Source organism: Balaenoptera musculus, chromosome 6 (genome assembly GCF_009873245.2).
Source record: "Balaenoptera musculus isolate JJ_BM4_2016_0621 chromosome 6, mBalMus1.pri.v3, whole genome shotgun sequence".
In the NCBI taxonomy this organism is placed as follows: domain Eukaryota; kingdom Metazoa; phylum Chordata; class Mammalia; order Artiodactyla; family Balaenopteridae; genus Balaenoptera; species Balaenoptera musculus.
In genome coordinates, this window is record NC_045790.1 from 90,236,023 (window position 1) to 90,249,565 (window position 13,543).

A 13,543-nucleotide genomic window follows, 5' to 3' on the forward strand; every position below is an offset into this window, starting at 1 on the left:
TGGGTTGCCTTGTGCATGTCCTGTGGTGCTAGCAGAAGTCCCTAGGCAGAGAAACAGAGAAGCATGGGTACTTGCGGTAGGACACTGTTTGCATGCCCAAGAAATGCCCATCACAGCTGCAGGTAAACCCTGAGGCAGGCCGAGGGAATATGGGCATTTGTTGTTGAGGACAGTGCAAATGTGATGGTGGTCACACTGGTCACAGCACCTAGTAGTAGATTGTCTGGACTTTGTTTCTTCTTAGACTGTGAACTAAGTCTTGTACAAATGGTCAAGTGGTTTATTTTCTTCAGCATTTGCTAGATTGGGGGAAAATATGCAGTGGGTGAGAGATTATTTTTTAGCAGTAGTTATCACATATTTTGAGTAATAAAATATGGCTTGATTAATATAAGAAGGCATAACACTCTGCTCGCATTTTTGTATCTAGAAATAACTGGAAAATCTTCAAGTTTTGGCTGTGTAGAAAATGACAGAAAGAAAATTATTAAAATATAAATATTTTAAATAGCATTCTTTCTTCTTTTTATTTTAAAACTTATTATTTTGATCTACCTAGTACCAAAAAAGACTTCATCTAGCTAAAATAAATATTAATACTTTTTAATGTTTTAATAGTGCACATGTCTATGTGAATATCTCATTAAAGTGAAATTATTCATAAGTTTGTCCAGTGAACTACTACCATATCTCAAGAAACTATATTTCTCCCCTGATAAGCAATGAGCCTTTATTAAAGAGATGATAGATACATATCTTAGTAAGGTTTCTTAACTTTCTACAGGGAGCTTATCCACACAGATATGCCTGTAATTTGCAACACAGACCATCTGAAGTCCAGGTTCTCATTCAAGAGCTCAGCTATTCCAAACAAATAAAAAACATGTTGGCAAGAATTCCCTGGTGGTCCAGTGGTTAGGACTTGGTGCTCTCACTGCCAGGGCCCCAGGTTCAATCCCTGGTTGGGGAACTAAGATCCCGCAAGCCATGTGGTGCGGCCAAAAAAAAAAAACATGGTGGCAAGCAACGATATTAATAGGGGATTGGCTGAAGCACAAGTAGTATATCCTTTTCTCTAGGTTCTCTGGGTTATCCTGGAGGAGGTCAGACCACGAGAAACATGTCAATATAAAGGACATTACTTTTGCTTTTCTAGAACTACTTTCAACCAATCAGGATTTGGCATTGTCCCTCTAGCCTATTGAGAGGCTACAGATGAATCCACAGAAGTAATGGCTCTCTTAAGTGTTTAGAAAATAAAAACGAACAAAAAACTAAAAACTTGTTTTGCCTTTATCTGCTGAATGCCATGTCACTGATCATGTGTTTTACCTGTTTGGACCTTCCCCAAACACACGTAGGAGCCTATGCCACGCATGTCTGTATGCTATCTGAGCATATATAACAATCTGTTTCTCTTACTATGTAGGTCAGATACTAACTTAGCGATGTGACTTCATCCCTGATTGAACAATAATAACAAAGGAGGATTGATTAATGTATCTATTCCAATTTGGAAGAGGTCATTAGTAGCACAGTTCAAAACTCCCTCCTTTGCCTTGATCTTTCAAAGAAATCACAAAAACATTGGGCTTTGTGGATTGAGAATTCTGTAAAGCTGGGAGAGATATCTAATAAAATGGAAAACAATATCAAGACTGAAAAAAAGTTGGGTAGTCTGAAATGATAAACCAATTTAAAAGATTGTCCTTAATGGGAACAACAATAAAGTCTTGATTTAAGAATTAAAAAGTTTGTTGCACAAGTAAAATGAAGGAGAAAACCAAGACCTGGATAGACTAATACTTGTTAAAATAAAATTTTAAAAAAAGTGAGGGGGCACTGAGTGGTATTAACGTGACTTAATATAAGTAAATAACATGATTGCAATCAAAAGCTAGAGACACTAGTGCAAATATTAATTGAAGTTGACATTTAAATAAAAGTCAGCTAAATCTCCTCTGTATTACCATAGCATTAACTTCATTGTTTTGGTTCAAAACCCTGTCTTTTAAAGACAGTATCAGGTACATATCTGGAGAAAGAAAATTGAGATGGAGAGGCTCTGGAAATATAGCAACAGTTGAAAGAACTGAGGATATTCAATGTGGAACAACAACAAAAAAATTCAGTGAGAGGTGGAATGTTTTTTGGAAGGGGTGAAGGATGGATTGTTTTCAGACTTTTGGAGGGCTCCCTGGTAGAAGAGCAGGTGACATTCTGCACTCCTTCAAATAGAAAAAGCAACAGTATAAACTGTGTGAGGGTAGAAACCATGTCTTAAACATTTTTGCATTTGTGGTAAGTCCAATTACACTGGAGGTGTTATTTGATGCTCATTGAGGTATGTAACTGATGCTCCAGGAAGACAGATGCCAACATTATATAGGGAAGAAATGTACAAGACGTGAAACAAGAGTCTTTCAATATATTGAGTGTCTTATCATTGGAAAGGTCCCAACTGTGAAGACAGTAGGGTGTAGTGGTTCAAATTAAGAGCATAGGCTCTGGGATGAGGCTGACCTGGGTTCAAATTTCAGCTCCGTGAATTAGGTGTGTGACCTCAGACAAATTACTTAACCTCTTGTGGTCTTAGTTTCTGCCCATAAGTTATGAATAATGGTAACTAGCTTTCAGTTTTGTTGTGACGTTTAAGTTGAGAGAATGTTTGTGAAGAGTTAGGACAGTGTCAGGAACAATAGTAAACATTCAGTAAATCATAATTATTATGTTGGCAGAAACTGTTTTACAGTCTTCCAAAAATGTTGTGGAAGGGATTCTTGCATTGGATGAGAAGTTGAATAAATGATCTCTTGGTCTTGCTCAATTCAAAAATTCTCTGATTCTGTGATTTCTCAGCACTATTCTTTTTTATATCCTTAGCATTTTACAAACGTCTCTGGAATTGCACTTATCTCACTAAACTGAAAGCATTAAATTAAAGCAAACCTCAATCTCCTTAGTAGACAAGATTATCTCTTCTTCATCTTCACACCTCCAAGTACCTTGCACACTGGCTGACGTAGTCAATAACACTATATTCACTGTATAAATTAATGAATGATCAAACAATTAAATATTTATCTCAAAACGTAGACCATATCTGCCATCTTTCAATGAAAATTTCAAGTACAAATGCTTGATCCAATCTGCTTGATCAAAGTATGCTTCCTGTAACCCCAGCTAAGAAAAGCAAATGATAAAGACTATAATTTACTTATCTCTAACCTCAGCCATTTAAGAAACCAACACTTACTTGTTGAGCACCCACTATGAGCCAGGTGTTTTTCATACATAATCTCATTTGATCTGTTCATGCAACTATGAAGTAAGTAGTATTTTACCTAATTTGTAGATAAAGAAATTGAGTCTCTAAGAACTTAAAAATATTCAAGTCACACAGCTATTAGGTGATAAATATGGGATTTGAACCTCAGTCTGTTTTATCCAAATACTAAGTTGTCCCTTTTTAAATATTTTTAATTGCAAAAGCAACATGATACATGCTTATTTTGAAAAATTTGAGAAGTTAGACATGCACAGACTAAAATACTGAAGCCCCCTTATAGATAATTTTTCTCCCCCTATTCCCTGCATTAATATTCTCCAATCTATAAGAAATCATCTGTGAAAGCATCCTATTAGATGCTGTTCTATGCATTTGAATGCTTATACGATATAATATACGAACATAACATTTCTAAGATAAATATAATGTATAATGTAATAATGTAATATTAAAATTAGCTTTAAAAAATAAATATGGCAATTTTTTTCATTTCATGATATACCTTGAAGATCTTGCCATGTCAATACAAACAGATCTATCTTAATTATGATGAAAACATAAAAACTTGTTAATAGTGCAAATTTACACGCTATAATTTATGAAATAATTCTACAATTGTTGGGCATTTAAGTAGCTTCAGATTTCTTCTATTAGAAACAATACTACAATAAATACCTTTGTGCACATATGCAAATATTTCTATAGGTTGGATTCTTAGAAGTATAGTTTTGGGGTCAGAAAGTATGAATATTTTTAATTTTGATAGATATCACCCTATTGTCCACCAAACCACTGTACAGGTTTACATTTCCACAAACTTAGTACTTGTATATCCACATCAACACTGAATACTATCAATTTTCAAAATATATTGATGATCTGATGAATGATTTTATTCACTTTTATATTATTTTATTATATTATCATTATATTTTACCATTATTATAATTTTCACTTCCATACTTATTACAGATAAGATGTCTTTTTAATATGTATTTTGCCCTTTTCATATGCCTTCTGTGCTTGATGATATCCTATGTTCATTTGAAAAATGTAGATTGTCTTTTTCTTATTGAATTATTGGAATTCTTTGTAAATTAATTTATCCTTTGTTATATATGTGGTAAATATCTTCTCTAGGTCTATCATTTGTCTTTTAACTTTCTTCACCTACAGAATTTACTATGTAGATTAACTGGTCAATCTATGTCATTTTAGAAAATCTTTTCACACCCACAATTACAAAAATATTCCTCCATGACTCCAGTATGTTACAGTTTTGTTTTTCTGCTCTTATAATTTTAATCCATCTGGAATTTATTTTTGTACATGGTGTGAGAAAGGACTATAATTATTTCTTCACAAGTGGAGACATTTTTCCAAAATTAAATCTAAAATAATCAATTATTTCCAACTGATTTGAAATACTAAATTCATTATACTCTAATCCTCATGTGTATATAGGTGGTTTCAGACTTTGTATTCTTTATTGTGCTCCATTCTGTACTCTACTATTTGTATTCTATTCTTGTGCCAATACCACACTGTTTTTGTCAATGTATCGGTATAATCGTTTTGAGATATGATGAGGAGTTAAGCTTCATATTAGTCTTATTTTTTAAATAATTTCCTCTTATAGATAAACTTTAGAATCAGTTATCCAGTTAAAAAAGAAAAGGCCATTTTGTTTTGGACTACTACAAATTTGTATATTATTATATAGAGAATCAAATTTTACCATATTGAGGCTTTTCATATAAGAATGTGATGTGTCTCCATTTTTTCCACGTCTTATAAAGTATTTTAGTAAAATTTCTAAATTTCATCATATAGGTTTTATATATTTCATTGCTTATTTATTCTAGATATGTTATGAATTTTTAAAAATGTATTTTGTTGAAGTATAGTTGATTTACAATGTTGTGTTAATTTCTTTTTTAAATTATTTTTATTTTATGGCTGTGTTGGGTCTTCGTTTCTGTGCGAGGGCTTTCTCTAGTTGCAGCGAGCGGGGGCCACTCTTCATCGCGGTGCGCGGACCTCTCACTATCGCGGCCTCTCTTGTTGCGGAGCACAGGCTCCAGACGCGCAGGCTCAGTAATTGTGGCTCACGGGCCCAGTTGCTCCGCGGCATGTGAGATCTTCCCAGACCAGGGCTCGAACCTGTGTCCCCTGCATTGGCAGGCAGATTCTCAACCACTGCGCCACCAGGGAAGCCCGTGTTAATTTCTATATACAGCAAAGTGACTCAGGTATACATATACATATATACATTCTTTTTTCATATTCTTTTCCAGTATGGTTTATCACAGAGTATTGAATATAGTCCCCTGTGCTATACAGTAGGACCTTGCTGTGTATCCATTCTATATACAATAGTTTGCATCTGCTAATCCCAAACTCCCAATCCATCCCTCCCCCGTTATGATTTTTTTTTAATTAATTAATTAATTAATTTAGTTTTGGCTGCATTGGGTCTTTGTTGCTGTGCGCGGGCTTTCTCTAGTTGTGGCGAGCAGGGGCTACTCTTCATTGCGGTGCCTGGGCTTCTCATTGCAGTGGCTTCTCTTGTTGCCGACCACAGGCTCTAGGCGTGCGGGCTTCAGTAGTTGTGGCACGTGGGCTGAGTAGTTGTGGCTTGCAGGCTCTAGAGCACAGGGTCAGTAGTTGTGGCGCACGGACTTAGTAGCTCCGCGGCATGTGGGATCTTCCCAGACCAGGGCTTGAACCCGTGTCCCTTGCATTGGCAGGTGGATTCTTAACCGCTGCGCCACCAGGGAAGTCCCATGATTTTTTTTTTAACTTTTCATTTGAGTGATTGGGATCTTCTATCCCCATCATATTTTCTACTTGGTATAGTGACATACTCTGGGAGTCATCTACCAAGTAGCTCTCTGATCACTTCTCCCTTGCTAACAGAATCCTACTTTTACTTGGGGTCAGCAATGTGCCATCTTTGGTCTAAACCAGTCATGGCAATCCAAATGATTGTGACTTTTGCTACATGCTCACATTCCCTGGCACCCTTGCCACCAAGGCTGACCATATTACCTAGTATTACACAATGTGTGATAGGGAAATTATGATACTTTTTACTCCTTGATACAAGTAAAGCCCCTTTGCTTCTGCTCTCCTTTCTTCCCATTTTCACGGCTGATGAGCAGGAATGACACCTGAGTGGGATAGCCATAATGTGGCCATGAGGCCACAAATATGAAGAGGAAAATGCAACAACTTGAGATGATGGGGCAGAAGGAAGAAAACTGCCTAGGTCCTTGAAGAAGTTATTGGGCCACTGAACATACCAGTCAACTGCTTTCTTCCACATTCCCTTTTTAGCAAAAAAGGTTTAAAACTCGATTAATTCAGCATCCTCTAACTGAAGCTGAATGAATCCAAATCCATTTAGATATTACTGGAGTATGGGAAAACTAATGATTTTTGTATATTTCCCTACAGAATTCTGAGTTCTACTAATTTTTAAGAGGTTTGTTTGAGAGTTCTTAATTTGCATTTGCAAATAATGACAGTTTGCAAAACTGTCATTATTTCTAATGACATATTCCTAATACTTATTCTTACTATTCCTTGAATTATTTCAAAAGCTGAGACCTTAGTGAAATGTTGAATTGTATCCATGGATAAGAGGTATTTTCCTTTTCAATTCCTGACCTTAATGGGAATGCTTCTCATATTTCAGTAGCAAGATTTTGCTGTATTTTTTGAAACATAACCTGATAATAATTTTAAAAAATATCATTTGTCATGGATTAATAAAAATTCAATTTTGTTCTTCTTTTTTGCTTTTTTTAAATCAGAAATAGGTATTAAATTTTATCAACTATTGTTTGGCATCTATCAAGCTTATCACATCGTAATTCTACTGTGTTCAGTTAATGTAATGCATTATTATCAATAGATATCCTGGTTTTGAGCATCCTTGCTTTTCTAGGATAGCCTTATTTACTCATGGTGAATTGTTTCTTTCATATGCTGTTGGATTTTATATAAAACATTTTATACTGGAGCTTTGCATCTATATTTACAAGTCATATTCTTATAAAATTTGATGTATTTGGTTTTCTTTGTTGGATTGTGGGCTGACAGAGTAACACTAGACACAAAGAATGAGTATAAACTCTTTAAATAGCCTAGGACTTTTATGTTTAAAAGTTTCTGAATTTAAAATTTTTTTCTGTGAATATCTATTATTTTATAATGAGTTTAAAGATAAATACATAAATACATGCATATATTTTATAAACAGGAATTATCAGTTTCTATAAGGTGTACTAGAATTTACCTAGTACTCTAGTGTGGGGTTTCGGGATTTAGCTATGTTTTTTCTTTTCATGTGATAATTGGTCATTTTTCTTTTCTTCTTCCTCTTGAGTCAATTTTCATTACTATATAGATTTTTGGAAAATTATCCTTTTCACCTGAGAATTTTAATTTTATTGATATAACTTTCTTTTTTTTTTTTTTGGCTGCACAGCGAGGCATGCAGGATCTTAGTTCCCCAACCAGGGATTGAAACTGTGCCCCCTGCAGTGGAAGCGTGGAGTCCTAACCACTGGACTGCCAGGGAAGTCCCTATAATATTCTTATAAGTTTAAAATCTCTTCTGTGTCTGTAGTTATGTCTCTTTCCTTATCTTAATATTATGCATTTCTGTTTTCTTTTTCATCTGACTTATCTGATTTTTTTGTTGATAGTTTAATTGGTAAAGTTTAGTTGTTAATTTTCATAGAATTCCACTTTAGCACTCAATGCTTTCTACTTTAAAAAATTATTTTTAGCTCTTTCAATTGAGTATTTGTGGATTTTAAATATTTTGTTTTCTAACTAATACATTTAGTGATATTAATTTTTATTTGACTACAACTGGGTCATATCACATAAGTTTTGATATCTTGTATTCTCTCTATTGTTGCTATTTAAAATAGTCTATATTTCAGTTTGGTTTTCTTTTTAACCAAAAGTTATTATGAAAGTTTTATAGTATATAGTTTGTGTATGTGTATGTTTCTGTCCTTTGGAGTTTATTTATAGTTTTATTGCATTCTGATCTGTATTCTGCTTTCAATATTTATTGAGTTTTTAGAGCTTTTATTTTTGTGGCTGAATGACTGGCCAATTTTTGTAAATGTTCTATGGGTATGGAAAAGAATATGAGGCACACAGTTCTATACATATATCTATGACCAAGTTTAATGAATATGTATTCAATTCCTCTATATCCTTTTGTATTTGGGGGCCACTTAATTTGTCATTTTTGTTGAGGCATGTCAAAAATCTACAGTTATCATTATAGTTTTGTAAACTTTTTTTTTGTAGATATGACAGATTATACTTCATATATTTTAAAGCTATATTATCAGGTATAAAAAATGGTAAATTATTCCTTTTAACAACTAAAATTTTTTTTTCAAGTTAGTATTTTTGGTCTTGAATTTTATTTTGTCTACTATTACCATGTTTTCTCCTGCTTTCTTTTTGATAGTACTTACCTGATTTCTGATTACTCCTTTTGATTTTCAAAAATTTCTGGTCACTTACTTTTATTTATGACCTATTTAAATAGCTGTTTGCCTTTTGTGTTTCTTAGACTATCATGTTGTTTAACACCTCTTTCCACAAACTGACAGATTCTGTGACTCTCAGATTAAAAAAAGGATATAAAGGAATTGTACAACCCATTTAATAAATTTGATTAAAGTTTATGGTTATTTCTTTGGTTTATTTGTATGAGAGTTTCTATATCTTAATAGAGAAACTTCATCCATTAACATTTATTCTGAAAATGGACATGAATATATTAACCAAACAGCTTTATTTCTGACATCTTATTTCTAACATTGTCTTTGTCTTCACTTTTCATTTCTTCTTGTTTGTTTATACCTTTCTTCTTATATTTTTCTTTTACTGCATTAATTGAATTTTCTTGTTCCTCTTTGCTTTATGAATTTTTTTTTTTTTCAACAGCTTTATTCAGGAATAATTGACATACAATAAATGGCACATATTTAAAGTATACAGTTTGACAAATTTTGATGTGCATATACACCCGATGCAACCATCATCACAACTAAGATAGTGAAATTCCATCAGCCCCAAGTTTCCTCATGTCTCACTGTAACCCCTCACTCCAGCTCCTCCCCCTGCACTCCCAGGCAACTGTTGATCTGCTTTCTGTCACTATTGATTAATTTGCATTTTCTAGAATTTTGCATAAATGGAAATCTTCCAGTCTGTACTCTATTTTTTTTTTGTCTAGCATCTTTCACTCAGCATAATTATTTTGAAATTCATCCATGTTGTTGCATGTATCAGTAGTTTATTCTTTTTATTGCTGAATAGTACCTCATTGTATATATCATATAGCACATGTATGTATATATACATATACACACGGATATATGTATGTATACCACAATTAATTTATCCATTCACCTTTGGATAGACATTTGGGTTGTTTCCAGTTTTGGGCAATTACAGATAAAGCTGCTATGAACATTTCTATACAAGTCTTTTTATGAACAAATGCTTTTATTTCTCTTGGTGAATACCTACAGGTGGAATGGCTAGGTCATATGGTAGATGTATGTTTAACTTTTTGAAAAAATTGCCAAACTGTTTTCCAAAGAGGTTGTATTATTTTACATTCCCATTAACAGTGTTTCAGTTGCTCCATATCCTCACCAACATATGTTAAGATCAGTCTTTAACTTATTTTTTTTATTGGGGTAAACTATACATAAGATTTACCACCTTGACCATTTTAAAATGTACTTTTAGGGGACTTCCCTGGTGGTCTAGTGGTTAAGACTCCATGCTTCCACTGCAGGGGGCATGGATTTGATCTCCGGTCAGGGAACTAAGATCCCGCATGCTGCTCGGTGCGGCGAAAACATAAAAACAAACAGACAAAAATAAAATGTACATTTAAGTGGTATTAAGTACATTCACATCGAAAAGATACATGCACCCCAATGTTCATAGCAGCACTGTTTACAATAGCCAAGACATGGAAGCAACCTAAATGTCCACCAACAGATGAATGGATAAAGAAGATGTGGTACACATACACAATGTAATATTACTCACCTATAAAAAAAAGTATGAAATAATAGCATTTGCAGCAACATGGATGGACCTAGATAGAGATTATCATACTAAGTGAGGTAAGTCAGACAGAGAAAGTCAACTATCATATCATATCACTTATATGTGGAATATAAAATATGATACAAATGAACTTATTTCTGAAACAGAAACAGACTCAGAGACATAAAAAAGAAACTTATGGTTACCAAAGGGGAAAAGTGGGAGGAGGGATAAATTAGGAGTTTGGGATTAGCAGATACAAACTACTATATATAAAATAGATATACGACAAGGTCCTATTGTATAGCACAGGGAAATATATTCAAAATCTTGTAATAACCTATAATGGTGCTTTATGAATTTTGAAGTCACTGCTCTATTACCTTAACTGATTTCTTTTTTTTTATCTTTTTTTAAAATTTTACTGAAGTACAGTTGATTAACTGATTTCTTTTTTTTTTTTTTTTTAGTATTTATTTATTTGGTTGCACCAGGTCTTAGTTGCGGCAGGTGGGCTCCTTAGTTGCGGCTCGAGGGCTCCTTAGTTGTGGCTTGCGGCATGTATGTGGGATCTAGTTCCCTAACCAGGGCTCGAACCCATGTCCCTTGCATTTGCAGGTGGACTCTTAACCACTGCGCAACCAGGGAAGTGCCGGTTAACTGACTTCTTAGTGAGATGTAACAAAGTTGAATGGTGAAGAGTAGTGTAAGACATTAGACTCAAAGAGTACTGAACCTAACTATATTAAGGAAAAAGCTGATGTAACGTTTTGAATGAATTTTTAATCCACTAATGTGCCTATAATTTTGTGAAATGATAAAGCTACCATTTGGGGGCATGAGCTAAACAGTAACCTGTGTACTTCTTGAGGGAATTTGGACTGAGTTATGTATAGAGAAATTTCACTCAAATATTTAATAAAATCTAAACAATACTGTGATCTTTTTCAGCTTAAAGGGGTAAACCTGATAATAAAAGAGTATATAAGAACCAAGAATAAAATTGACACATGTCTCCTAATGTAGACAGATAAATGGAAACAAATGGATAGTCTAGAACATTATGTCACTACATACAAAACTGTAGTGTACAATAAAGGTGACCTTTCAATTACTTGGGTAAAGGAAGGATGCTTTTTTTTTTTTCATAGTGAACAAAAGACTGTATTTTTGAAAAGCAGATAACACCAAGGTACTATGTAGTATCCATAGTCGTTGCAAAAATAATTACTGGAACTTTCGAAACATCAAATGAATAAGCTGAATCAATGGGTTATGACTATAATTTTCAACCAATATACAGATTTTCCATCAAGGCCTAGGCTTGATTTCTACATAATATTATTCACATGCATTCCCTGTGCCTATTTATTATCAAAACGGGGACTCTTGAAAGTTGAGCCCAGCTTTGTCTTGATTTCAAAGATGACACAGCAGCGAACCGAGAACTCTGGCTTGCTGCTTCAGTCCTAGAAATCATGTCTTCAGATGTTATGCAACAAATTGATTTCTGAAAAATAAAATCCAGACTTCAGATGCCTTTGAAACAGGTCCCCGCACTTTTCAGCACCGTGGTACTCAGACGTGCTCAAACACGCTTTCCTTTGTCTTTCCAAATATCCACCAGGAACCCAAAAGGGGACCCTTTTTAAGAGTTCCATTATGGAGGTCTTTAGGAACCACACTAAACCCAAGTGAAGGCAGTGGATGAAATTATCCCCATTACTTTTTCTGTTAAGGCAAAAAAAAAAAAAAAAGTGAGAGTGCATTGGCAAATGGGAAAATGATACCAGTCATATGGATAAGGAAAACGGTTCTATAAATCCCTCCTTTCAAAATTATGTTCAAAGGTGTTTAAGACCAAAAGGAGGTCACAAAAACTGTTAATGCAAACAATTCCTCTACCAAAAAAAAAAAGCCCTTCGTAGAAAGTGGCTGAGGATCTGGTCCAAAGAAGGCGGATCAGTGTAAAGATCCAGCCTTCTATTCCTAGCCTGCGTTTATGACCTCATGGCTTTGTGTCTGATGGGTGTGAATAACCCCTCCCTGTACTTAAAAACGAATTAAGAAATTAAAGTGAATTTGTGTGCTATTTAAAAGCCTGCAGTTGCAGAATCTGAGAGCCAAGCCCTTAGACTGTAAGGGAAGATTTTTGTCATCAGAAGTGGAAACAGATGGCTATGACGGTAGGCACTAAAGGTTGGTTCAGCCATACTGGGGCCAGAACAGCTTCAAAAATAAGGCAATCTGGGGCTTCTCAGTTTGAGACCACCAAGAGAAAGGCCCACTGAGGCAAAAAAAAAAAGAAGCCAGCCGGTGGCAAATCACCAGAAGATACTCAGAGGAGACAACGATCACAGTTGGATGGGATGACTTGGGGTCACAGATGGGGAGGCAGGAAACCCTTGAACCAGCACTCAAGGAGAATGTCTTTGCATGTCCTGTGCACGACACCAAGCAGCAATTTCTGGGGTTTGGAGATGTGTTATTTTTGCGATATTTTCCCCCCAAAAGAAGACACGAAGGTGGAGACCCTGGAGAGATGAGACCACCGAAATGGAGCCTTCACCAGGGGCGGGGCCGGGTGAGAGTCGGAAAGGCCTTCCTGCAGCACACGGCTCCCTCCAGGTTTGGCTGAGTCCTACAAACGCTTGTAGGTGCCCAGGAGAGCTTTGCAGTTGGGACAGTAGTGGCCCACATCCTGCAGGGCGTCCACACAGAAAAGGATGAAGCAGCAACCCGCCATGCACCCCAACAGGCACAGGCTCCTGCAGGAGAGCCAGGTGAGGGCGCCGGCATTATAGGACAGCTGAGTCACGATCACCTTGTTGCAGGAAGGACAACACATCTGGACCGGGCGGTCGAAAAAGGAGATGGGCTGCTGCACGTGGACTGTCTGCACAGCAGTTGCATTGACATTGGGGACGGGCCCTGGCTGGGTGGAGTACGCAGGCGGATTCATGCCCTTCCCATCCGGGCCCGTCATGAGCCCCGAGGCCGGCCCAGGCATGGGTGCTGGAAGTGTGGGGTAGTAACTGTTAACAGAAACTGTGTCTTCATAGGACGGGGGCGCGGTCGGCACCGAGGAAGGTCTCGCAGCCGCCTGGTAGGATCCTGGAGCAGACATTTTACCGCCGCCTGCGCAGC

The 13,543-nt window shown here is 35.9% G+C and overlaps 1 protein-coding gene and 1 non-coding gene across 2 annotated transcripts; one reads left to right on the forward strand and one right to left on the reverse strand.

Moving 5' to 3' along the window:
- Nucleotides 1-897: 897 nt before the first annotated feature.
- Nucleotides 898-970, forward strand: TRNAE-CUC. Its single transcript has one exon. It is a non-coding gene; the product is annotated as a tRNA-Glu (tRNA).
- An 11,802-nt stretch (nucleotides 971-12,772) lies between these two features.
- LOC118897273 (lipopolysaccharide-induced tumor necrosis factor-alpha factor homolog) lies at nucleotides 12,773-13,543 on the reverse strand. The gene has a single exon (XM_036856324.1). It carries the CDS (start codon nucleotides 13,521-13,523, stop codon nucleotides 13,038-13,040), a length of 486 nt encoding a protein of 161 aa, XP_036712219.1. The 5' UTR covers nucleotides 13,524-13,543; the 3' UTR covers nucleotides 12,773-13,037.

Excerpts from the sequence above, each read along its gene's own strand:
- LOC118897273 (XM_036856324.1), bottom strand. The coding sequence starts at position 13,523 with ATGTCTGCTCCAGGATCCTACCAGGCGGCTGCGAGACCTTCCTCGGTG.